A 27,734-nucleotide genomic window follows, 5' to 3' on the forward strand; every position below is an offset into this window, starting at 1 on the left:
AAATAATTACACAGAACGTTACATTAAAAAAAAAAGTCCATGGTCAAAATTCTTAGTGTATTTTGAGTAAGGAAAAGGCTCATGCTCTACCCTCTAGCTTTTCTTCTGGTTTATCTTTTCAAAGGGTGAATACTTCTGTGCTTGAAAAGACTGCTACCAAAAGCAGTAATATTAAAATCCTGTTTTTATGTGCACGTTTGCAGCTCCTTTGGAATTGTGTGCTTTTACCAAGGACATAAAACATGAAAAGCAAAACTTGGCTGTTGTTCTTTCATGCAGCTAATCTCATTGCTTTGTAATATATTTGACATTGAAGTTTATCTCCTAAGTTATTTAATTATGTTTATAGCAATATCTATGATCTATTGAGGTGTTACTGTTCAAACTTTTGCTTCTTTAGTTAAAAGAAATACAACAGTCTAACTTCTTAGCAGGTAAATTTGCAAAAAAGAATTGAAATTAGAATTCTACTTTCCTTTTTTTGTATTTCAGACTACAAGTATTAGTACCCCATTAATGAGACAACTGGCTAACAGGAAGCTAAAACTTGTGGAAATTCTTCTGGATATTTTTCATCTTATTAGTACTGGAAAAAAACTCAAAAAAGTAGGAGAGACATCATTCCATAAAATTTTGGAGGCATTCATCAGAGTAAAAACTGAAGATAATTCAACAGAACAGGTAATACAATATATTTCTTCCTATGATTTACATTTAAAAGGTGTAATAGAATAGGGTTGCTTTCCTTAGCAGACCTTTTTCCAGCAGTGAGGAAAGGGATCCCCAGGCCATTTGTTTAGTTCTGCAGCAAAGAAAGTTCCAGTGTGTGTTTTTGTGGTGGGCTGTTTTTTGTGCTCGGAAAGATTTTGTCTCCCAAATGCACAGGCAGAAAGACCACTCGCAAGAGCAAGAGTTGCAGGGAAATGACGTGAGGCTTCATAATGGACTGGCGTTTTTTACATTACCGTCTTTTTCGCTTGTATATAGGTACCCGTCTTTTTAACAGTAAAGAAAGAAAAAAGGAGTTGGTTTTAAGAACTGCTTAGTAGCTGGGCTGATGAATTAGCGCTAAGAAATGCCCCACTAGATCAGGCCAGTGATCCTTGCCCAGCGTTCTGTCTCTGACCGTGGCGATAGGGAACGCCACCACAGGAAAGCACGTTGGGCACGTTAGCCCCATCGCTCTCTGCGGTCCTCTGCCCAGTGCCAGCAGTCATTTGCTCAAGGATGTTACAGGGTACTTTCCCACCTATTTCCGTTAGTAACTCTTTCTTCCATGGCTATCTAACTCTTTTTTTTAAACCTGCTCATAATATCTGCTTCCACCATCACACGCTGTGGTGATGGCAGATGCCGGAAGTTCACTATGTGCAGTTAACCGCTGTGTAAAGAAGTACTTTCTCCTATCTGTTTTAGACGGGTCTCCCACTAATTTCACAGTAAGGGCTCTCCTAGCTCTGACTGCCTTCATGACGTTATAAACGTCTCCCCGCAGCCTTCTCTTCTCCAAATTCTCTATCACTTTACATTTGTAGATCAATATTGTATGTTTTCCTAAAAGATTAGCTCCGACAAGGCTTGCTGTAGGAGTCACTTGGTGAAATTCTGTGCCTGTTATTGTGCAGGTCGGGTCAGATTATCGTAACATTTCTCCTGGTGGTAAAATCTGTGTTTGTAAAATCCATGCAGAATCTGAACTGTTTGCATTAAAGAGGCAAACTGAAGAAAGGTACATAAAGAAGGATTTCCCTTCATGGAAAATTTTTAGTAAAACTTCAAAATAAAACCAGTTTAATAATTTAATTTTGAAAGATCTAAAGGGTACCCGATTACAAGGGTCCGTGAGTAAAGCAGAGAAATAATGGTTAGCTTTCATATCGAAAGCAAATACCTATGTTTGCATTTGTGAATCACTGATGAATTTGTACATCTCTTCGAGACAGCTATTTTGTAGTTGAAAGTGTAATCAAAGTTAACAAATATGTTGTATGTGTATATGTGCATATATATATATGTATTGTATATAAAATAATATGTAGTATGTTTCTCTATGTGTGTATATGTGTGTGTATACACATATAGGCATATAATCCTGTCTGTATGTTTTACCAGAACTGGAAGCACATGGAACACACCGTAGGTCATGTTACCCTGGCTCAGTTAGCACACGTACAGAGGCTTTGTAACGGCTGTCCTAACATCACATCCAAATGCCTGTGTCTCACTGGAAAAACTCTGCGTTTACTTGCTGTTAATGTGGATCCCCTGCATTCAGAGATCTACTGGAAGCCAAATGTTATGGTATGCATTCTTTTACATATTTAAATTATTTCCTCTATGTATCTACTACAATATTTTTCTGTATATGCTCTTACAATACTACTCTTTATTTCAAGCTAGGTTTTACAGATTGCGTGCAAGTCATAATAGGTATATATATCCTGAAACAAGCAATTTCAGGAAAGCACCTCTGCCTACATGCCATCCTCAGGTATTTGGCATGTCTCAGATAATCATAACTGATCATTTTTTTATTTTTCCCTGAGATTTGATAGTTCCAATATTTGTCGAAGACAGATTTAAAAATTCCTTGAATGCCTTAAAGGGCTAGGGAGATGGGACTCTGAATCCATGCAAACAAAACGTAATGACTTGTATATGAAAAGCGAGTCTTGTATTGTGCAAAGAACACCACGTAAGAAAGGGAAAGCTGACTCCTTACAGATTCAATGTGAGTTAAATTGTTCATTAAGAAATGAACTCAGGAAAAAACATCAGAAAAGAAAAATCTCAGAGATTATATGGGGGGCCTTGCAAGCCAGTGTTAGTCATGTTATCATGATAACATATTAAGAAATGTTGATGCCTGAGCGTATTGCTAAATCACTCACCACAAGGGATTCATATAGTGAGGTGACTTCTTTTAAGGTAGGTGAGTTTCATCTTCACCTGGACTCCACCTGGAAATGAAGCCTCCCACACTTAATGCAATGATTAATTATTCTTTTTTCTACTACGATGAGTAGGAAGAAGCTAAATTGGGCACCACAAAACCTTGCCTGATGTCAGCAGAACGTAGTGAAAGGGAAATGACAAGCAGCAGTTTATCAGCTAATAAATCTCAACATGATAAATACAGGGGGAAAACACAGGAATTAAAGGTATTTAGCTTTTTTGCTTGTATAATAATTTGAGTGCTTCCTTTTCATAGAGTAATATTAGTCACCTTGCTCTGTTTGAACAGATGGTAGAAATGTTTGTAGCTTATAAATTTGGCGTTAAAGGAAAAAACTCACCCCCACACCACCTTTCCATCTCTATTCTGCTGTGTATCTCCCCCCTGCCTCTCAGTACATGCTGTGGAACATCCTTCCTGTGGAGTTTTCCCATTTGCTTCCAAATTCCAACAAGGAATTTCCCCTTTTCTAGATTTCCACTGACCCAGCCGTGTTGGCAGCCAGGACCAAACGGACGAGCAGCCTTGCTTTCTGCTGCACAGCCATGCCTTTCTAGGGGAACATAGCGTTTTACAAACAAAGAACAAACAAATTAAAGAGATACCTTCCATCACAAAACGTCTATAAAAATTCTTACAAAATTCAAGCTGTATTACTTGCTGAGCTGAGCTCTGTTATAAATACTGCAGCTCAAAGCACACCAGGAATTGGGGTGTACATTTTGTATTGCTAATTAGTAGTGTTTTTATTGAGCATAATCAATAACTACCCATGTTAAGAAATTTGTGTTTTATTTGTATTAAATAGAATTTACTGCTAACAGAAACAACCGTACTGAGAATTGCCTGAAAATTCAGTCCATGCTGTGTTCTGAACAGCTCTCACTGGCTGGAATTTAAATACTCTTCCACTCAGTACATGTTTTATGTTGGAGAAAATATCTCTTCTAACAATTCTTAAAACATTTGTTTTTCAATATTATATAGTAAATGTTGATGTCTACAGAATAATTCATATGTTTATTTACATACTTTGAACATACATTAAGTGCCTCAAAATGAAGAAGAAGCATTACAACTTGTCTCCAAAAAAGTATTTACCTTTTCTAACACACTCGTAATCTGTATACATATAGCAAATATTTAATATTAATGCACATTTTAATATAAAGCCTTTTCTTTTATTGTCTAGAAGAGACATAGGTTGTCTCAGAATTATCTTTCTCAGTCCAGTGACGTTTTCCTGCAGTGCATGGGCATTGCGTTCCGCCATAACGTTATTGATGTGTTGGCTCCTGCTAGTCTTGAAATGGTTGAATGCTTCGGGCAGTTCGATCCAGTTTCAGCAAGCCAGTTTTTGGCCCTTCATCAGGTAATGCAACTAAGGAACTATACATCTTTCCAGTACAGAAGAGTTTTGAGTTAGATAAGCAAAAATGTCTATTCATATTGCCTAATAATTGATCATTAATTCACTGTATAAGAACCAGCTTTTTTAAAAATAGGTAATTAAATGTAACAATGCATTTTATATATATATTGTTTGTGTATTGTATTATGAGTTTTATATACGTGTAGATATAGAGACATATATACTATAGAATAATAATTTATTTTACATTTGTAAGCATATTTGCTGACTGTCCAGAACATCTGGTGAGTGGCGTTTTGACAGTTCTAGTATTTGTCGTTTGACTCGAAGTTTTCGTTAATGGTTGCATTCACGTAAATATTTTAATATGAATAAATTATCATACTGTATTTAGCTAGAGTAAGATATTACCGCAAGATAAAGTTTCATCCTTCCCTGACAAGTGATTTAAAAAATGGTTCTCTGGATTTCTTCATTCATTCTTTTGAAAGAGATAGGAAAATAGTTCAATCAAATGTTCAAATGAACATCTACGCAGCACGGTCCTGTAGATGGCTCAAGGGCACGTGAATCATTCGTGTCAGTGTGTGCCTTCATCACAGAGAAGATGAGGAATGCTGTGCGCCTCCTAGTCCCTACTTCAGGAGCAAATAATGCTTCCTACACCGTCGTCTCCATTGCAGGAGTATAGAAATGCCTTTTCCACCAACTTTCTTCCTCCCACATGGAGGCGGCGACAGGAGATTATGGCAAACAGCAAGCAGCTGCCTGTGTGGCAACGCTTAGATTTGCAGATACCTCCACCTGCGTGTGTGGAACAAAACGGGCAGTCTTCTGGAGAGTCAGAAAACAGCTAATACAGGAGTTCACGCTTCAGTCCTTTGTTCCTGTACTCTTGCAAAACTCCCATATGTTTGTGGTTTGCTGTCATACTTGATTGTGAACAAGCAAAGTAGAAAGCGTTAGGAGGCCCCAAAACCACGAGTAGCCGTGTCTTTTACTGGGCAAAAAGTTCTGCTAATTCAATTACTATCTCATCCAAAAAGGTTTGGAAATAAAAAAGTTTAAACTATCACAAAATTGTATCAGTTGATGTCAATCCTCAGCCTCCCTTTGGAATTGTTGATTAGGGCAACCAAATTGCATTCTTCTTAATGTGACGGCTGCCTTAATAGAAAAAAAAAAAGGCTCAGCTCCCCAAGCGAGCATTTATTTTAAGGGTGCTTAGGAAAAATGTAATGATCAGCTCTTCAGATGGATTGGGAGGTTTGCTGGAAGAAAAGAATGTAAAGTCTTACACTTCAGACCGCGCTTTGTGGGAAATCTGTTAAAACAAGGGATGTGACAGCTAATATAGTAAAAGGCCAGTATTGCCCTTGCAGAAGCACGGAAAAGATTTAGCCTGCTTGGACGACTGAGTCCGGCACGTGGGCGCTTGCCTGTCCATTCAGAGCTTCCATGACTTTCGTGAGTGCGGGAACATACATAAGAAAGGCAGACAAAGTCATCAGTTCTAGCTACTAATTTTTAAGAAATTGTCATAAGTTATTGCCAAACTTTTTGCGTTATATTGTAAACATCGATAACAGGCATGCTTTTGCTGGTTCATTTCACTTTCTAACCAACAGGCTATTTCTTTAACATATCTATGCAGATACACGTATGCATTTCGGTGGGGAGAAATAAACTAATATAAATATTTTACAGAGCTGTTCAGCATCCATGATGATGAGGAATATCCTTCTAACAGCTACTTCTAACACCAGCAGCTCTCAGCTGGCAGCGTTATTGCATCTTCAGAATCACTTAAAACGAAACAGAAATACAAGTGATCTTCTAAAAAATGTGGAACAGCAACTGACTGCTATTTCAAGGGTAACTTTTTGAGTAGTGCTACTTATGAGAGGCTTATATGTATGTTATACAGATACATGCCCACATACAGACATATGTATATGAGCTATATGTAGTTACAGTTATTCCTGGAATTAAATAATATTTGTCTGATTACTTTGGACTCTGTTAAACATTTTTTTTTTCCTAATTTGAAGCATTGAATTTGAAGTATTGACTTGATTGATGCGGCCATGAACTGAAATACTGGCTTTATGAGCATGGCACGTGTTATCCTGTGGTTTTGCTTGTAATAGGTTATCTATGTGGCAAAAGCTATGTAATTTCAGTTAGAAGTGATGAATAGAAAGTGATGAAAGTTATAAGGATGAAAGTCAGGCTTGTCCTACAGTTACTCTTTTGGTGTAGCTAGATGTTGGAGTTGTGCCTGTCTGCATACACAATACATTGAAATCATTGTGCACTGAACCATCCACTCCAGCTGAAGGTATCGTTGCAAAGGACCCTTGCAACAGAGACTCCCGTCACCGTCCAGACAGTAACTGACCATCCTGCTTGAGAAACCTTGTTCCCCGTGCAAGTGTTACTCTATGAAAAGATGCCAATAAATTAGTTTGTGTTTTGTTTTGTTCTGTTTTTAAACAAACTGTTCATGAGTTTCTGGGCATCATCTGAACTGTGATGTTGCGAACCAGGTATTTAAATAAACTAACCAGTAAAAACGTAATTCATGAAGCACAGTTCTGGAGCAAATCGTGTTTTAAACTTTTCTGGGAGAGAAATACTCTGTCTTTGGGTCTATACTGGCTGAAAGAATGTCTGTTCTTCAAATGTCTGAGATACAGAAGTGGATACCAAAACTAACCTTGGAAGACCCTCGGGTTACAGAGGTGCAGAGACTGAATGATGTTAAAAACTGCCAGGAAGTTAGATACAAAGGATTAGCTGCTGGGGATTGGGCATGTCAAGGAGAACTGATAAAATGCGGCAAGCAGAGATACAGTAAGACATGAGAAAAATTCATGTTTGTAGGCTATTTATTTTGGCTCTTTTCTGTATGTTCTGTATTATTTAGCAGAGGGAGTAAGATAATATTTTGTTTAAAGACACTGTTTTTGAGTTGCTGTAATCATCTGAAAGGTAGCAGGTGCCCAACCTGAAAAGACTGAGCAACAGCAACTGCGTCTGCCGCAGTAGCTCAGGGAAGACAGGTGTCAGTCCAGACGTCTGTTTGTATCTGCACTGTTAAGCTGCGTGACTTCAGGCAGCGTGAGATGCGAGAAACCATAGCGGCCGCTGAAGCCGTGCTCTCTGAGGGTACATTAGTGTTTTTTAAAGTATATTGGTGGTTTTTAGTTCAGAGCAGGAGCGCACTTTCAAAGTGAACCTCCCAGTTGTTCTCACTTCCTGGGCTTGGTTTGTATTGTGGAGCAGTGAGCGCGTGAGCTGGATTCCTTCTAGCCAAACCTAAACGGGATGCCTGATGCACGCCAGCCACAAATGGGCATTTAGTCTAGAGGACCAGTCTAGAGTTACTCGGGAGTAAAAATCATTGAAAAGTGGGTAGTGCACAGTTCTGCTCCTGCCGGTCTCTCCCTCTCGATGGTGTAGATGTAGCGAGAGCAGGTTAGCGGGGGTTTGCCTGAGCACCTGGAAGACTTGGACCTGAAGAACGCGTAAACACATACGCTTAAACTTAACTGCATCAAAGGCATTTACGGTACTTTCTCTGTTAGGACCAGTATTTCACCTGGAGACTGGATTCTGGGTTTAGTCATATCACTTGCGTTTTTTGGCTGTTTTCTCAAACACAGTTATATCTTCTTTAGCAATAGGTATGATATTTTATATAGTTCCTTTTGGTGAAGTATCTGTTCTTCACAAAATCGTGAAGGACTTTTATGAACATGGATGTCATGTTGAGTTATTCTGCTCCCTCCTTTGCTAATATTCGAATTAGTATTTGATAAAATTTTATCATCGGTAGCCTAGCAGCCAAAAAGATCATGTTGTTATCAAGAGTGGACAAAGTTAACTACAGCTATTTGTAATTTGTTTAGGGTAATATTTCTGATCTCTTCTGCACTGCAGAAAAATATATTCTCTGAGTGTTAATTTTCAAGTATCAGCACCCTCTTTTCTAGAATTACCAGTTTTCTTGTGGAAGAATTGAGGCAGTGGGTCGTAGAACGCGTGAAACTAACGTTACTTGTGATTTGCTCTGCAGGCATGGAGACATCTCTGTATTCCTGTGGAACATTTTAACATCGTGAATGAATTGCCACCTAATTTTTACATAGTTATTCTCCAGCTTTCAGAAGACAGGTATAAAATGTCTTAATTTCAACTTATTTTGTTTGGTACAAATGTCATCTTTCTATACCAGTCAATAAACACTATACTGATGTTTATTACCTTTTGCTTATGATTTTGCAGGATTTAAATTTTAGGATAGTGAACAAATTAATAAAAAAAAATCTGCAGGCAACTCAAGCCTTTACTTATAACTGTTTCTGTGCTTTTGATTTCCACAATTATCTCTTTATTCTCCAGCCGTAGAGAACTTTAAAGATTTTGGCTCCTTTTTTTGGTCTCCTAAATTCTGTTTATAGTTTCCAACTCTCATTCTTTATGCCCTTGCAAATGTTAGGAGGAGTCGTACTTAGGTTTATAAAGCCACAAATGATGTGGTTATTGCAGCCCTAACTGGTGATCACTCATACACTGAGCTGTCCTAACTGACAGCGTGTGTGCCTTCAGCAACCGTGAAAAGTCTTAAACGACTGTCATGGAAAAGCAAACAAAAACATCCCTTACTGCACATACAGCAACAAAAGAGCTTTCCTTATATCCTTCTGTTTGTTCCCATTAGATTTTGCAAATTTGGCACCCCAAACTGGGGATAAATAATTCGTCTTGAGTGTGTATTTGAGCAGATTAAATTATCAGTAGCAGATAAAAGTGTTTCATACAACTAAGGCTAAATAGCCAAATAATCTACTCACCATTTTTCTGCTTTCCGTAGATCAAACTTGTACAGTGCATTGATTGAGAAACCAAAAGTAAGTCCTGCACAACAAAAAGGAAAACCTACTCCGCCAATGGGTAAGTGCCTGTTATATTTAGGAATATAAAATGTGGAATATATTGTGTGTTTCATAATCAGATACCATGTACCATGTGAATTTACAGAATTTATATTGATATTTGAAGGCTGAAGTTGTTATAGATAAATAATTATCAAGAGATTTTTTTCACTGAATATTTCTGTACAGATTTTGTGCTAAGTAAAATATGTAAACTGTTATTTCATTTTTCAGGGAATGCCAGGAAATATTGTTTTAGATATTGGGTGTGCCTCTGCGACTGTTCCTTCAAGTAGAAATATGATGATTTAAAAAGAAAATGTCTTACAGTGTTATTTTCCTCCTTTTAATAGTGCAAGCTAAAGTTTCTCGATTTCCCGTGAATCCTGATATATTTCACATGTTGTTGGAAAAAGCGCGTCTTTACAAGCAGCAAAAGATGGATAGTCTCCTTAAACAGACTGTCATTCAAAACTTGCAAGAGTGTGTCTCCAAAGTAGATGAGGTGATATATTTGATTATCTTACCTTTGAAATAGGATAAAAAACATGTCCTAAAAACTGTCAGAAACACTGTATATATAAATTTGCAGTTTATTCCAAATGCAATATCTCCGGGCTTCGTGAGTTAATAAATCCTGTCTGTGCTCTGCTTAAAACTGTAATCTTACTATATTCTGCTGTTATTTCAATATGTCATTCAAAAGCTTTGAAATGTTCTGTAGTTTACTGTAGTGGAGAGTTGATACAACTGAGACCAATTTACTCAAAAATGAAGTACTGTGCCTCTTAAGATTTGCATTTTGTACACTGGCTTTCATACCCTTAGTTCTAGATATAGGAAAAGATATCACAGGAGAGCCCCAGGTGTCCCAAGAAGAGAACGTTGATCGTAGAACCCAACCCTTTTATCAAAATAAATCACTCTTAGTCGGGGAATTATTATCAGTTTCCAACACGGGACATTTTCTTTCCAGGGCACGGGGTATCTCCTTTAGTGTAACTGCTTCTTTGAGTGCAGGCGACCCGAGTCAGTTAGCCTCAAGATTTTGCTTCAAGGACATACCTCATTGGACCATCAAGATTATATCTGTGGCTTTGAACACTTTTGACTTCTAGATGATGAAAGTTTTCTGTTACCGTAAGAGGCTTCAGTTCTGTAAAGACTGTCTTTACAGCCAGTGGACAGCTCATTGTGTAGTGTAAAGGCACGCTGGAAGAGCCTGTGACTTTTGCATAAGCTGCGAGATCACAGAAAGTGTTCTGCACGTTCAGTGTGTAAGTCTGTGTCCCACAGCGTTCTCGTTGACATTAATTTTGGCTCCATTAGAGTATATGAAGGTGTTCACGCTTAGGTTTTTTGAAATGGATTTGGTATATTTGAATTTTCCACTGTATGGTGTTTAAATTAATCTGATATAGCCTTGATTTACTGTATTACACCTTCGGTCCTTGTTAAATACCATTTTGTAAGTATTCTATTTTTTATTGTGTGATAGTCTCCCACAGGAAAAATAGATGCAAATGGACAGGATTTTACATCAGATTTCTCTGAAATATTAGAAATTATGGAAGACTACCTGAAACCGGTGCTGTCACAGTTTGATTTTCCTGGTGTTAGGTAAGACATTTAGAATCGTTTCGTCATCTTTTGTGAAAATAAAGTTGTGACCCAGAGCCTACCAGTGCAGAAATGATTTTAGCAAGAATAGAACCTATAGAACGGACTTACTTTACTTCTTTAAAGACAGTATATGCAAGACTGAGAGGACTGAACTATATAAAATGCTAATGTCCATCTCCAAAAAACATTTTCTTCCAGCTCAAGTCATACGATATTGATCTGAGGGTGAAACATTAGAATTAAACTGTTTAAGGTTGGAATTTCCAAGGGATAGGAACTCCAAAGGGAGCATATTCTTTGTTTTAAATTTCACTGAGATTGCACCACCTTTTTCTTTGTGCCCCCTGTGAAAACCTTTACCTGTATATGTATTAATGTTGGTAATATTTTCAGCATTATTCCTGTTCCCAGAGAACAGAGCGCATCAGGTTCAGCAGCTGAATCGGGAAAAATAAAAGTAAAAGATAAGGATGCCAAACACACAGGAATACAAGGTATGTGCTCTCTGGAGTATAATACACGGATATAATATATGTAAGTATATATAGCCCCATATATGAGCAGATATCAAAATTGCTGACCTTCATTATAGTTTCAGTTCTTCAGAAGCCAGGGAGGGGAAAAAAAGGGTTTGCTAACAGTTTTATCTGGATGCATTTTCTTGAATGTAGTATTTTAGTGTACTCCCAAAGAGACTGTGCGTATGCTGGAGTGGCCTGTGCTTCTGCGTGCGTCCGCAGTCTTCTGAATTGTGCAGGCTTCAGACAGCCAAAAGAAATGACTTTATTGCAAATCAGTCTTTTCAGGAGAAAGGCCAATAGAGAGAGAACTTCCTTCGGTTTGTTGATATCTCTTTCTATTTTGTATTTTCCTCCGTTTTACTTTGTGGATTCTCACAATACTTGTGGACTCTCACAGGGTTTTTTGCTTCATGATGGGGAGTAGTGAAGTTTACCAATTTAAAAATCACTAAAACAAAAATACACATTTGCAATTGTTTTTGTCTGTAAGAGTTTTATTTCTACAACCTGGCAGCTGGCTGCCTCTGTCGTTCCGGAAAGACTGTGGATACTCTTTCATGTACGTGTTGTTTCTCTGTACCAAATAGGAAAATGTTGCCATAATGATATTCAGTGCCTCTTTCTAAATAACAGAAACAAAATTTCTTACAGAATGATATAGTCAGCATTGGATAAGAGCTCCTTTAAAACTCTTATATGTTAGCCAAACAGAACAGTTTTGCATTTCCAAACATCATTTTCTTGCATACATTGCATACACATGACTTTGGTCTGGGATGATGTGGCTATTAATATGGGGATATTCTTCCCTCTGAAGAGTTCTCTCTCACAAATGCATATGCTTGGAAGTTTGACAAGGTTTTAGGGGGAGCTATATCAAAAGAAATGTTTTTAGTATAACGCTCTTCATCCACAGTAAAATGGGTTTCGGGCATCATGCAACAGAAGAAAGTTTGTACAGCTAACTTAGATTGTTGGAATACGTACTGAGAAATAACTAAATCCCAGTCTTGTTATATTTCTTCAGGTACACCTACGGAGTTAGGATTGTGCGTGGTGTTATTGGCAGATGCGTTATTTATGGAATTGCCTTTGGAAGCTCTGAGTATCTTTCAAGCGGAAGGTGTATGTTCTGTATCCAGAGATTTTTCTCTCCAGGTTCTCTACAATCGAGTCCATGTAGAAGAATCAGGTACTATTAGATAAACGTTCTGGTGATGCAGTAAACAAGATACTTACAATGTGAAGAATATGAATGGTATAATGTATTTTATGGAAACACTGTTCAGTATAGTTCCTAGTATTTTGACTGGAATACACAGTATAAGTAGACACATTGGTAATGTACGGTAATGCAAGGAGTAGTAACGTATTGTATAGTATGTATTATATAGTAACGTATTGTACTTGCAGTGCAAGCGACTTTAAAATGGCCTGTACCTATGAAAGAATAAGTAAAGTTCAGTGGATTCTAAAATGGCTTGTGAAGTTTTGAAAAAAATAAAAGGATTTATACTTACATTAATGTATGACTTTGCTCAAAATATCAAACGTTAACAAACTTTTAAAGCACTGAGCCACTTCCTCTGTGTATAGCTAAGATTGCCTTAAGGGCTCAGGTCAATTCAGCGGTCCTTGTGCTATACATGAGCAAAATTTATGATCAGAAAGTCTGAGAAATGTGTGAAAGGGAATTCTGTTTCATATGTTTCACAGATTAATTATGATGAAACTAACAGTCCAAAGGTTTCCATCTGCAAAAGTCATCTGGGTGGAGTTCATATACGTAAGATCTCAAGTTGCCGCGGCATTCTCTGTCAGCAGACCATTCTGGCTTCTGGTAGAGAGCGCCTAACAGAACTTGGGAGCGCTGTTCGGCCCTTCATCGGAGCATCTACTGTTTATCTGTCTGTCCAACCAATGATGAACATCTTCAAGCTGACCTAGATCCGATCCCACAGCCTTTAGGGACTGCTTTCATAACTGCAAATTCTTGCAGTAAACTGTCTCTGGCCTATGTCTGTGCCTCTTCTTCTGCTTAGCATTAACCTGAGATAGATGTATTTTTAGCAGCGGCATTTTGAGTGTTTGAATAACAAAATGAACAGGAGAGGGCTACTGATGAAGTCTAGTGCTGCCATTTGCAGCTGTTGAAGGTGGAGCCTGGCAGGGCAGAAGACGATTTCATACCGATGAAAGTTACTGAAACCTGCCAAATATAAGGAAAGCTCACAAAAGCAAACCAAGAGCGTAGATTGCAAGGGAATACACAGTGAAGAGCAGAGAAGAGAGGTGTACAGGGGAGCGACTGGTCAAATACGGGAGTGAGTTGCCCAGACAGGTTGTGAGATCTCCATCCGTGGAGGTGTTTAAGACTTGGCTGCACAAGTCCCAGGGCAACCTGATCTGGTTAGACCTGCTTCAAGTAGGAGTTTGGGCTAGCTGGCATCTGAAAGTCCCATCCAAAGTAAATTATTCTGTAATTCTGTGATTCTGTGACTGGAAGCATGGCATCCTCAGAGAGCGGCCAGACTAGATGAGACCAAAGGTCTGCTGAGCCCAGGGTTCTGTCTCCGAGGAAGCACAGTTAGTTTAATCCACTTTCCATTGAAATCATTGAAATAAGGGATTGTATAGAAGAATCCTGACTTCTCCAGATGAAAAACATTAATTGATGAAACATGTACTTGCTTTCTTAACAAATTTGTGAGTCACAAACCTGACCTTCATGCTCTTCCATGAAATATATATCAGTTGTGAGGAGCATTACCTTCAATTAAAGTAAAACTTGATATATACTAAATTATATAAAAGAAATTCTGTGTGATTGTGGTCAATTGTGTGATTCTAATAGGAAAGCATGGGTTCAGTGAATTGAGGGGGAGGTCCCTACATAATCTGTTCAGTGGAATGAGTTTGTTAAATGAAGTAGTTTGACAGATTTTTAATTGATTTTATTAACTTTTCTTATGGCATCTTAAAGATCAATTCTAGAAATGAGCGAGAAATGCAAGTACTGGGCAGTTTTTCTGTAGCAATCAATCAAAAACAAATGTATCTATCTGTTATTGAAGTTATAAAAATCTGAAGTCATATTGGTCATAAAAAGATAAAAACACATTTAAACTCAAATTACATTATTAAAACTAGTGAGTCTAAACTAAAAGATAGGATTAGAAAATTTCACTTTGTACCATGAAATTATTCTGCTACACAGAGGTTCCTATATTGTGTTCATATCTGTAATATTTAGCACCTTCAGCATAACCTGTCCTGTTTTTGTCTGTTCCAACCCTCCTTTCCGCAGAGAAGAAAGTGTGGATAATCTGGGTTTAAAATATTTTTAATCTACAGACACATTCACATATTGTTATATGTCTGACTCAAATGAGAGATACTTTTTTCTTGTGCTCTCTGCATATTTCACAGAAGCTGTGGTTATTCCAGTAACATCAGCAATGAAGAGATACTCTGATAGGGTTAGGAAGTGCTCCACTAATTACTGTTCAACGCTATCCTCCTAAATGTAATAAAGCATGTGCCTGTCTAAGGGATAACGTCTCTTGCTTCCTACCTCCTTCAAGTCATTATTTTTAGGCGAGAGGGTTTGTGGAATGTCTTCGTGTTGCTGTTACGTGAAATGAATTTTTGTTTCTCTAGTTTAATCTGTTGTTATCACACTCATAATCTTTCAAGACATTTTTGTTTTGTAAAACTGCCTATTTAAAAAAAAACTTGTTCTTTTCAATTCTACAGAAACTGAAGTAAAAAAACATGTAGAGATGCCTAAAGAACCAAAACCAAAAGCTGATCAGAAGAAGGTCAAAATGGTAAACTCTCCTACTTCTTTACATAAACTCAATAGGAGTAAGTTCTTCTTAATCTGTAAAAAATATTATTAGAGAGTTGTAGTAGTTTCTGGTTTTTTTCTGTTTAAGTTTTCTTGATATGCATTCATGAGAAGAACTAAGGATGACTTGCATAAAAGGTCATTATATATGTTAGAAGTCTGAAATGGAATAAATATTACAGAATGCCGTAAGAATCTTGTTTCTTATTGATTTTGCAGTAACTACAGAGTTGTTGTTTCTTTGAAAATCATACTGTTTGTGTAAATGTGACATATTTAACAATCCACCAAGGGAGGTGCTTAAAGTTACTGGAACTACCTCCCCCTAAAAATATGGGACATTGTATATAGTATATAACCATATTTTTTATAAATGTATCTTTTATATATATATGCACATGTATGTGTGTGCGTGTGTATATACATACATAGTATATAATGCAGTATAGCTTATGCTTTTAATTTCAGTTGGCAATTGAATATCATGCTGCTTTTAGTCTCGCCTTCAAAACTTCAGGACATCTTTTGCTAGGTGTTGGACAAAGGGATGTAATACTGATATACCTGCCTAAGAATTCTGCTTGTAAAAGAAAATACATGTTTTTTCTAATTGTAGGCACCCATTAACCGTGTTTTACCCTCTAATTGCCTATCTGTTGATACCCATAATTTTAAATGTATCCTTTCCCGAACTATTAGCTAAGTGTATCAATTAAGATAAACTTTCATAGTCTTCATTGTTTTCATTTCACTGTTTACACTTAACTGTGTATCAGATGTCGTGGATCCCTATAATGAAGGAAGACAAGCAGGTAATGTATATTAAGTAATATTTGCTCAATTTCAATAAATGCTCAAACTACCTACTCAATTTAGAAATATAGGAAACAGAAAATGAAGTCATGACATTGAGCTGTTGACAAAAGAGCTTAGCTTTTCATCAGGACAGTATTGCATAGTCATCAGTCCAGTGGTGCATCAATGAAACAATAAAACCAGATTCAGGAAAGAAAATTAGTTTGTCTTATTATTTCTTTCATATCACTAAACATTGAACAAATAATTACTTGAGTAATTTTTCTTATTATATTATCAAATTGAAAACACGAGCTTTCTTTCAAGAACTTATTATCACATTTTTAATTATGCAAATATATACTATTAAGATACTATCGCAGTAGTGCAGGGAAGGATACAGGTTAATTAAAAGGATATGATGCTTTGTATAATTTTTGTTATAGAAGAAATCTGCATGAAATCTGTGAATGGGCTTGGAACAGACAGTGCTGAATGGGAGGGGGTTGGGGCAGGAACAGTGGGGTTCACCACGCCTATACAGCATATCTCAAGCTTATGATTTAAATATAGTATTTTTTTAATATGGTGTACTTAATTTAAACATAAATGTATAATATTTTAAATATTAACAGAACTATGTGATTAATCTTTACAAATATAAATTATACTTATATATAAATAAAGCATATGTTACAAGTAAAGCCTTTGCGTGTAATCTTACACTCCTTTGAGAGGTGAAGGGTACTACGATAGACAGATACTAGAGTAAGGATATCTGTAATGGCTGCCATTTTCTTGTAGAATGTATTCACCCAGGCCATAAGCATTTGCTGTATTAATTCAGACTGACACAAAATATTTTAATAATACAATTTAACTCACTTTTTCTCCAACTATGCACAGTAGTTTAGCAGAGTCACATTTGTTAATAAACTCACATCTATATAGAATGCCAAAAATGATTTAACAGAGGTCTTTAATTGAGATGCTGATTAAACCGAATCTCAGTGCAGAGGAGACTCCTGAACAGTCAGTAGCCTAATGGTACGCATCTCCATATTTTTGCAGTTTCACCTTCACAGCAGATCAAAATTTAGTGCTGTTTACAATGTCCTTAACATCTGGCCTTGAGTGTATCTTTAATTGACAAGTATTATGAAAATGTAATCAAAAAGGAGAAGATGAATTATCATTAAATATGCAATGTGCTTGGAGAACGTAGGTCAGTTTGGAGTCGTGTTTTCTGAATTGATTTAAACTAAAGGCTCTGGAAACTGATTTATTTTCTCTATCTACTTCAGTCTTCTCTGAGTCCCTGGAACAGAACTGCATGAGCAATACTGGTGTTTTCAACTCTTGACACTTTTCTCAGGGTATCTAGAGTTTATTCTTTGTGCTTCTTCAGTCTTTGAGCTGTCTATTGAATTATCCTTCTCAGTTGCAAAATATACCTTTCCAGTGGCAATTATAAGCCATTATTATTTCCCCACTGGTTGGAGAAAATGTCACAATTGCATCAGTTTTAAAAACCAGATTTCCGTATCAGAAAAATTTAAGATCTAATGATAGTTTTAAAAAGGCTAAATATTATATTGTCATTTTTGAATGTTTGGAATTAAGACTGTGCATCGTACTTTGTAGTGTGCTAAGCTCAAAATGATAAAATGCTAATATTACAGAAGCTGTAAGTCCCTCACAAAAAATAAAGGAAATCCTAGCAAAATACCACGACCCATTTACATTACGGTGGGAAGGAGTTATTGGTAACGCGTATGTTCCAAGGTTTGTAATATTATATCTGCTTTCATGTTTTGTCTGTGTTTCTTTTTTATAATGGTGCTACTTCTCCGAGGCCTCAGTCAAAAAAGAGGGTGGCATGGTGCTAAGAGCTAGAAAGCACGTAGCTTTCTTTCAAAAGTGTCTGCAGATCTGTAGGCAGAATAGTTTAAGGATCTAGAATACAGTGCCATCAGAGGGATATAGCCAAATTGGTTGCATCAGAGTTGCTGTACATGTACATGTTCTGATTTTGGACAAAATGTCTACTGGTGCAGTCCTTGGTGATTGTTATAAGCGTGTATAGGCCTAAATGTATTTTCTAGCTATGCAAAAATGTATTTTTGTAGTTGTTTTTAAAACCAAATATTAAAAACCGTAGCATCTCCATGCGCACCAAGTGAACTATGAGACTTGAGCACAGATTTCAGAAACAAAGGACTGAAGATGCGTCTTGCAGTTTACAATTTCAAATGTCTGATGGTGAAATTAATACAGTTTTATGCAGTTTATTCCCTTTGCTCTCTATAGAAGTAGTCTAATTTTAAAGGTCATGGAGATAGAGGCCTAAAAGGGATCTCAAGGACGCAAGCGGTATGAGTCCTGTAATGAGGCAACACAGTAGTCCCTGGACCTTTCTTTATAACTCTTGGTTAAATCAGTGCTTTAAGACCTTCTCCAGTAAGGTTAAATAGCTAGTGATAGTGATGTAGGTGTCCTAGTGTTTCTCACAACAGTTTCAAAGATATAACGGTTTGCCAGATTGCACAGTTTTTGCTGCCAGCTAAGGTGAATATATTTGCACCTCTTCTCAGAATCTTATTCCTTCATACCCTGAAGGGTGCATGTACGAATATTCCCTTTCAATGTTAGACTAGGTACTGCTATTTCAAAGCTATACAATGCATACTTCAACGGGTTGGGGTTTTTTTTGAGAGTCTGGTAGTTATCTAAAAAATACAGTCTGTCTATTGTTTGCTATGGGATGTTGCTAAATTACCTCTTTATTAAACTAATTATTATGCAACAGTTACATGAGATACTGGTCTTTTCACAGAATTCTGCAGTTTTGTTTGTCTCCTTGTTCTGCATGCTTCCTTTTCTAATAAATATTTCTAGAGTAAGTAACTCAAAAATGTTTGCTATGGATGTTTTCTGAAAAATATTCTTGTAAAATATTAACACAAAAAATAACTTGCTTTCTTTGCAGCCAAGCTGAATGGGAGCAGTTGCTGACTAACTGCAGTGCGTTTCTGTTCTATGGGATGGAGAGATTCTTGTCTCACGTTTTACTCAACAGACTGGTTGCTATGAACATCCCAAGTGAGATAAGCAAACTCCAAAATATTTTTTAATTACACCACTTCTTTTTTTCCAGTAATCACAAAATTGTATTTATTTCATGCTATATCATTATGAAGCATTGACGTTAGCAATGAAGGGCTTTTTCCAAGGTTGAGGATTTTAACTGAAAAAACTTTTCATTTAGTTTATTCTGTTGCACAGCTTTCTCTTTATTCCTCACAAATGGGTTAATTCCTTCTCCGCTTCCAAATGGTGAAATTTCAAATGATGACAGTATTTCTGAAGTTCCAAAAGTTGAGCCATCATCTGATGATCTTTCCACCAGCTCCTCTCCCTTTCTCTTGAACTGAGTATTTGGTAACGAAGTGGTTCTTCTTGTTAAGAACAACCTCTGCAGCACCACTTCTCCAAAACCCATCATCTGCCCCCTCGCAGGCAAAGCAGGACTGTCCGTGAAGACTAGATTAATACTGAATGATTTTCCCTGTGTTAGGGAGCCTTCGTAGACTCTGAGAAGGTAATTTTTTTTGTGCCTCTTCACAGCTAATTAATCTTTCTGCTGTTATAGCACAAGGCTCAGCCTCAAGACTGGTATTTTGGATTCCCAGTCTTCCTCTGTCCTCCTGTTCCCCTAGCACGTCCTGAAGAAGCTGAACTTCAGAGTTGAACTGAAGTTGTCAGAGCAGCTAAATTGTTAGCTTCCTTCTAGTTTGTGTTGACAACGTGAAATTGAGGACAGTACATGCCGGATTGTGAAGTCATGCAGCCGGCACCTTCTTCGGGACGCTTTGTTTTTCAAAGTGATTTAAACATTTGTATGTGTAAATATTACTGGAAATCAAGAAAAAGTGTCTTCCTGTATGCTTTAGTGACTTTTGAAAATGAGACTTCAGATGTCTACAGGCCAGATATTTACAGGTCTAGGCACTTTTGGAAAGTTCCTGAGCACCTGGCAATCCTGACCCTCTGCCCTGCACTTAAAATACATCAGGATTAATTCTCCAGTGCATCTTATTGCCTTTAATGGAGAATAAACTCATTTTAAATGCACTGATGTATTACTGAAAGGATAGTTCTGTTTTCTGACCACTTGCACAACTTTTAGTTGTTAGCCAACAGCATTACTGTTACCTAGCAGACAGATTGAATTGAATTTCTTGTGGAGTCAATCTTCACATTAAAAAATGTTTTTATTAGAGAACATGATCTGTGTCTGCAAGTACATCATAGTTCTCTATCACTGAAAGATGCACTTTCTCTACAAATGAATGTTTTACAATTGCTCTGGTTATCCGCAGTTTTCTGAAGGGCTACGAGTAATTATTAACAATGGTGGTTCACTTTTTAGAGTGATTGCAGTTTCCTATGTTTAAGTCTGTAAGGCTACAGCTGCAACAGTAAACAAAACAAGTTAAGGCTCGTTCAGTATTTCTGCAGGCGAGTGCAGCATGGTTCACGTCTGTGCTTTCCCTCTTGCTCTTCTGGCCAGCGAAGGGACCTTGGCTCGCTGCCGGACAGCTGCACTCCCTTCCTCGCACGATTGCCTCATTCAGACTGCCTTTTGCGGACCGTTCATGGCCTGTGATGTTCCTTGAACGATGTCCCAGAAAATTTGGGCAGTGCTACTTGGGCTGGGGAAAAACCTTGGCAAGGAACATGCCAATAATTAGACAGTACGAATGACTTCATGCCAAAGCCCCGACTCTGTATAGTTCACTGGTATAGATACAGCCTGATACAATGCAAATGCATAGAGAGCACTATTGGCAGGTGACTTTTCTAGTTGTTCCGTGATTTGACAGAAAAAACTGACTACATTTGGAAAAATCGTATTTGGTTATTAGAGTACTGTGATGATCTTCCAGGATGATATAAATAGCATATAAAAAGTTTTGAATATGTAATCTGATATTCTTTAGCGAACGTCAGGCGTTTCATTTTCTATAAAAATATATGGAGGCCTTTTTGCTCAGAGCAGTTTTGCAAGCTTGGATCCCACCCACAGGCAAAAATCTGTAATGCTTTCTTTGCTCCTACAATGATCTGCGCTGAAACGTCTTGATTAAAACTATTGCTGTGCCTAAGCAGTTCATTTAGCTTAGCTTAAGCTAACCGAAGGAAAGAAGACATTAGATAGTTAAATTTTGCATGGTCTGATGAAGTTAAATTTTGTTGCGTTTCCTGATGATATTTACCATGGAATACTTAAGAAACTGCGATCTATGAGCCGTTAGTAATTCTCTTGGCGAGTGCATGGAGGGCAGGGGACGTTCCAGAGTACTTGGAAAAGACAAACCTACTTCTTGTCTTTAAAAAGCGAGGATGAAGGAGGGCCAGGGAACATAATTTCACCAGAAAATACACTGGAATAAGAAATCAAATAACGTAGTTATGGGTACTGTTCAGGATGACAAGAAGACGAGCAGGTCAGGACCGGTCGTGAACAAACTGCAGTGAACTAACCTCGCTTCCTGCCACAGCATGGTAATAAGCCTTATGAATGCAGTAATAATCGTACGTTTTGCCCCATGTGAGACTCTATCAGACTCTACCATGTGAAATTCCTGTAGGCAAGGCGGGGAAATATCCAGTATTGTGGGATTTACTAATGATTGGGGGGCAAAAATGGTTGAAAGAGTGCTCGGGAGTGTAATTTTCAGTGGTGTGCAGTCTAACTGGAAGACTAGGTCAGGCTTGGTTCCTGAGGGCTCGCTCTAACCTGGGTCCAATATTATAGTATATTTTTATTGGTCATTCGGATGATGAACTGGAGGATATCTTTGATTCCAAGTTATTTCACTGTAGTGCTTTAAGGAAAATATCTTTAAGGAATGTTTTAGATGTACCACCTTGAAGGTCCTACCTTGAAGAAGAGAGATAAGGTCAATAACTTTTTCATACTTCTACCTTACAAGATTCTATGATTATAGAATGGAATCATATAAATTACTAGCTGTAATTAGATGGGGCATGGACCTTATTATTAATTATGCTAAGGTGGCATAGGCAAAAACCCACTAGACACTATGGGAAAGCAAATTTACATCAGATAATGTTAAGATGATGTTATTAAGGTTCTTTTCCTTAATATGTGACTAGACAATTTTGGCTGAAAAATATAAATTTTATATTAGCTGTTTACACTGTGCTTTGAGAAAGTCATTGACTTAAAAAAGGTCTGTTTTACTTGCATTTATTATGTTAGATATTATTACCAGTGCAAATATTGTTACTATAACGGATTCTTTTTTCCTAGAATGCCATTTGATGATACTTTTAGATCTGGTGCAATCAAAGCAAAGTTATCAGCGAGTAACAAACTCCGATATCCACAAAAGGTAGGATAAAATTTACTTTTGTAAAATCGACAGTAAGGCAGATTATTTTTACTTCCAAGCAAAGTTAAAAATTTAAGTCATAAATATTCTCATTTACTTCTGCAAGTAGAAAGGCTCATAACCACATCTCAGTGCAGAGTTAGCCTCTTTATCCTCTTGTTCCATTCGTTAGGTAGGGGCTAAATAGGATCAAAGGTGAGTGGCACAGTAATGATGGAGAAAATATGATTCGGAGTGTTAGCTATGTGACCCTTAACCTGCCAATTCTGAGCTCAAGATTCTGCAAAGATATAAAGATCTTTGAAAACAGATAAACGTAAACATCTAAATATATAAAGACCTTTACCAGATGAACTGTTAAGAGTCCTTCTAGAATTTCATACACTGAATAGTTTAACAGTCAACCAGTTTTTTATTTAAATAAATTATTTTGGCATGCCAAATGACCTTTTCAGACTCTGCAGTGTTATTAATCAGGGCTTTTAGGTTTGAAAGCATCTTAGTATTTTCCTGCTTTTAAGTTGATGGGTGACAAGGCTCATATACTTCTGTTGTATGTCCATTATGGATTCTTGACAGATAGCACCACTTTACAGATAACTTTAAGATGTTAAAAGCAAGAAGGATAGTTTTAGTGTCCTGGTGTTAATCATGAGTTATTTAGCATATGGTGAATTTTCAGATAGCCAAATTATACTCTTAGCACAGAACAAATCAAAATGTATGTACTTTTATTCACGTCATTGGTGGGACAGTCATATTAATGCAGCCAACTCAAGCTCGTATCTAATCCTCTTAGGTCTGCAGAAATCCCTCTGACTTTTCTGACTATTCATTCTATGAGTAAGAAATGTAAAAAAGCTCTTCCTAAAAAATATAGCTAATAAGCAAGAAGTCTCTCACAAGCTTAATGAATGCAACGATGTAAGTGGGAGTGAATTGCAAGCAAGAGATATATGCACCTGTGTACATATATACACAGGTTTCTGACTGTCTGAAAAACTCCTAGTGTTTTTATTGTTGATATCCTCTTTCCTCTCCTGAAAACAGTCACTTCCTGAAACAAGAGAAATGAGTTTTCCAACTCTTTGCTTTTGAAGTCTCACTTTAATGGCTAGCGTCTCCCAAAGAGATCATGGAAAACTTCAGTTACTGTCTTCTGCTGAAGTTACCGTGAAAAGCTGAGATTAACAAAAGCAAGATTCAGCTTTTAATTTACTGCAGTTTGAAATGCTACAGAGTTTCACTTCGCTCCCATCACTAAAACAATAATACTAAAACACTTCTGAATTTAAATATTCAGCAGAAGAAATTTGAATCTCACTTTAGAAGTGGTGGTTTGGTTTTAAGCATTCAGAATTACTGCCATGCTCATTCTAATCCTAAACATCGCGAAGGAGAAACTTTGACTTCATGTGATATTTTCTTTATCCCTTCAGGATCTGAAACAGAACCAAGCAGTTCTTTTCACCTTTTCCCCAGCATTTTCACTGTATTATAAAAATATATTCTGCAGTATTTTGTAGCAGTTAATGTGTTTATTCCTCTACTGACATTTGTTAAGATGTCCAAAACAGAACTATGACAGGGAGCCATCCACTGAGTAAGTTCTGTCGTGCAAAGATGTAAGGAGAACGTTACCATAGTTCTTGGTATTAAAGATAAGGTGTTGTATGAAATATTAAAAATTACTGTATGCTTAGCATACAAGAAAAATGTGGCCTGGCATTTTTCTTTGTATGGTGACAGTTTTATAAAATTCCCTTTCCCCTTGTAGGAAGAAGTATCATATGTTTAATTACATTGTTGATATATTTGTACACAGCGTTTTATGCACTTCCTTATTTTATTAATCTCTTACTTTTGGTTTTCTTTAGTTGTCCACGTATTGCATTGGAGAGACCAACAGAGACAGCGATGCTTCTAAGCCTTACTGGTGTTCGTTCTATAATAGCTAACCAGTGGTACACTACTCTGCCAGAGAATGCAGAAAGGCTAGAAATTTTATCTGAGAGTACGTATTTGTGTTCTTCGCTATTTGCGTATGGATTTCTTCAGACACTTGTATGTATATGCTCATGCGGTGCGCCTATCTATTTGTCTCCCATCTTCTGCTCCTCTTTCTAGGAATTAATTTTTTACCAAAGCTTGCCTGGAGTCCTAGTCTCCTCGAACTGGTCTCCTAGTCCTGGTCTGCTTGGTCAACACATGGTAGCTGTTTGACAGCTCAAACTGTCAGCGCCACGTGGTAGCTCCTGCGCGCTGTTTACCATAAGAGGTATAAGAGAGAAACAGCACGCAGGAGCTACCACGTGTTGTTGACAGTTTGATCTTTCAAACCGAACAGTAACCTGTTAGGAAGTGAAACGGGTTAAAGCGGAGGATGCATTTGTGGTTCTGTGGTAAGAATAAGATTTCTGTGTTGAGGAGCACTGTCCTGGGACTTGACAGGCTGCAGCTGCTGAAGTAAAACCAACAAACGAAAAAAAAAAAACCCTGAAGATAACTGATACGTTCAGAGATTCCCTACTAGAAATTTAATTTTGTATCCTTTAAGTTATAAATGTGAAAACATCAAGCTGTACGATTTGTATTTTTTTCCGAAACTTTCATTAACAACTCATAGAGATGACCATATTTCTTTCCAGATTTGTTAAGAATTGGGAAAACAACTGGGCAGACAGTCCATATTCTTCAAAAGAGTGAGACCCACAGGAAAAGTGATTCAGTTAAAAGTAAGAATTAAAAAGCTTTGTACAAAAGCCTGGCATTGCATGATCATAGAATTAAAACTTGGTAGTTTAATCAGTAAATCCATAATTTTATATACTGCTTTCTCTCGTTACATGTAAAAGTAGCAGAGGACTGCGGACTGGATTATTAATGTATACCTTGAATTGAATAATGATTTGAGAAAGCATGCTTTTCTGTTTAAATTAAAATGCAAAATTGGTGTGCTTTGAACAAAGATAATTTAAACCATTTTAGGTAAACATTTAAAAGATATGACATATCAAATTATACTTCTACAGTAGCCTTACATTGAGCCACACTGTTAACTATGTATCATTATAGCAATTTTAGAAACTTCTTAAAATTCTTACATGCAGTTACACTCATGAGAAAACAATACAGACAAAGGAGATAATCAGTATGAATTCATATCTCAGATCATTTGAATTTAGACCTTAAATAAATGAAGGACCTTAATACGTCCTTTCTGCCTTGTCACTGACTTGCATTACAACATACAAGTATATCTTAGTCCTGCTTTTCCTCTTCAGTATCTGTTATAATTGATTCCTTCTACTGAAGACTTGTGGGTAGTCTGCAGGTATAAGTGAAATCTTTCAAAGGAGACAAATTTTTGGGACACTTTTCATGAGAATTAAAAGAATTAAGAATTCTTTTAAGAATTAAAAGTGAGACAACCACTGATAGTATTATAACTGGAGTAAGTATATTTTACATATGTAAAATTTCTTTTTGGAAGCTTTGTCACAGCTGGTCAGAAGTTAAAATGTTCACTCATCTGGACTGTTATAGAATGAAGTAGTGGGACAGAAAAGTTAGGTCAACAGCCTAACGTGCACAATGTAAATTTATTTTTGCAGTATAGGACTAATCTACATAGTAGGACACAGAGTAGATTAGTCCTATAGGTATAGATTATAGAGTGCAAAAAGATAGCTTGAACCTGCAGTCATTGGAGAGTCTGCACTGTAAAGCACGCATTACGAGCAAAATTCTGCCTGGGGTCTTGTTGGAGAGGGCATACGTATTTTTGAGTTGTATTCGCTGTTGGACATAAAATATCTTTTAATATACTGTATGTACTGTTTTACAGATTTTTCCCTGTATTTGACTTGGCTCTTAAAACAAGGATAAATAAAATAAATTCTAGTGATTATAGCTTACACTGTCATAGAATTAGAGAGAGGAACAGTTCAGATCACAAACATTGCCTAGTTCTTCCTGTTTTTTTTTTTTCAGAAAATCTTTCCTGGATATAGCAGCAATTATTTATATTTTAAAGAGAGGAAAGTTCTTAAGCAGAGAAGTGATCAAATGCTGCACTTCAAAGCATTCTGATATTCAGGCATATTTGGCAGTAACAATGTTTTATTTTTCTAGTGGAAGAGGATTCTCACAATTCTCCTACGGACAAAGTGGAAGAGCAGACCATTCCTGCTCCCTCAAATCTTCCTGCAGTTCAGCCATCAGTTTTTAATTGTGTGTTATATGGTTTACCCAACATAATTATTACATAATTTGTGTCAGACTTTTCATAATAGGAACTCTACTACAGTGTACGTGGTGCATGCCTTGCATTAAAGGTATCCCAAATACTTTAATGTAAAGCCTCAGGAGAGGTTAGCTTAAGAAAATGTACGTTTTGCTAATTGACTGATTTCTGTTTTGGGTGAAAGCAGCTTCATATTAAAATAATTGCATTAAATATCAATGTTTCCTTTAGATATGTCAGTTAGTTACTACTCAATGCTTTTTCTGAACTCAGTGAAACCTTTAAAAGAATAATTTAGACTTCTGTTTACCTTGACGCCAGTATTGCCTTTTTGGACAAATGTAAGCTACTACAAAAGATTTTTGAGTTTGAACATCTGGAATTAGACACTAAATTCCATTGAAACGTTGCAAAAAAACGCTTTTGCTGTTGAGTACCAACAGACCTTAAAGGAAATTAAGATGGTATTTTTGGGCATTGATGCCTAAATGTGTTTGGGATGTATCATTGTCAGTACTTGCATTTGGAAATGTTTGTCCTTGATGCATTTTGCTTGTAAATGAAAGTTTTATCGGGAACATAGTTGAAAAATTTACTAAGGCGCCTCATTCTGAATTAATTGATTTTAAATTCAGTGGATAGCAGTAGCTGAAGTTTAATTTCGAAAAAGTAACATTAAATAGGAATGTTTAATAAATTTTGCTTAATTCATTTCCATAAGGGTTTGATGAATGACATACATAAAAACATCTTTTATGAAGATATACTAAATTATTCCACAATCCTAGATGTAATTTTCATATATGTAGATTGAGTTTCATGCTCTGTTAATTGTCACTAGATGTTTTAAAATACGTATTTTATAACTTTATTTGTAGTGGTAACAGTTGAAATAAATGTAAAATAATATAGCATTTAGTGAAAATACAAAGCTTTGATCATCACTGCAACTAAAAAAATTTTTTAAGTCTCTTTTTTTTCCAGTAAGACTGCAATATCTGTTTCCTGT

General features: G+C 36.7%; 1 protein-coding gene across 1 annotated transcript in view; it reads left to right on the top strand.

Moving 5' to 3' along the window:
* The window catches only part of CFAP46 (cilia and flagella associated protein 46), an 80,750-nt gene extending 53,247 nt beyond the window's left edge, over positions 1–27,503 (top strand). Inside the window, exons 41-60 of the mRNA XM_068951319.1 lie at positions 493–681; positions 2,113–2,301; positions 3,027–3,161; positions 4,149–4,328; positions 6,036–6,203; positions 8,410–8,507; positions 9,208–9,287; positions 9,622–9,773; positions 10,767–10,888; positions 11,285–11,385; positions 12,440–12,604; positions 15,169–15,242; positions 15,879–15,939; positions 16,039–16,074; positions 17,740–17,842; positions 19,047–19,159; positions 22,398–22,479; positions 24,357–24,493; positions 25,128–25,214; positions 26,614–27,503. Of these exons, the coding sequence (XP_068807420.1) occupies positions 493–681; positions 2,113–2,301; positions 3,027–3,161; positions 4,149–4,328; positions 6,036–6,203; positions 8,410–8,507; positions 9,208–9,287; positions 9,622–9,773; positions 10,767–10,888; positions 11,285–11,385; positions 12,440–12,604; positions 15,169–15,242; positions 15,879–15,939; positions 16,039–16,074; positions 17,740–17,842; positions 19,047–19,159; positions 22,398–22,479; positions 24,357–24,493; positions 25,128–25,214; positions 26,614–26,750 (2,409 nt within the window). The 3' untranslated portion in view covers positions 26,751–27,503. The remainder of the gene's footprint in view (positions 1–492; positions 682–2,112; positions 2,302–3,026; positions 3,162–4,148; positions 4,329–6,035; positions 6,204–8,409; positions 8,508–9,207; positions 9,288–9,621; positions 9,774–10,766; positions 10,889–11,284; positions 11,386–12,439; positions 12,605–15,168; positions 15,243–15,878; positions 15,940–16,038; positions 16,075–17,739; positions 17,843–19,046; positions 19,160–22,397; positions 22,480–24,356; positions 24,494–25,127; positions 25,215–26,613) is intronic.
* The last annotated feature ends 231 nt before the right edge of the window (positions 27,504–27,734 follow it).

This window comes from Struthio camelus, chromosome 7 (genome assembly GCF_040807025.1).
Source record: "Struthio camelus isolate bStrCam1 chromosome 7, bStrCam1.hap1, whole genome shotgun sequence".
NCBI lineage: Eukaryota > Metazoa > Chordata > Aves > Struthioniformes > Struthionidae > Struthio > Struthio camelus.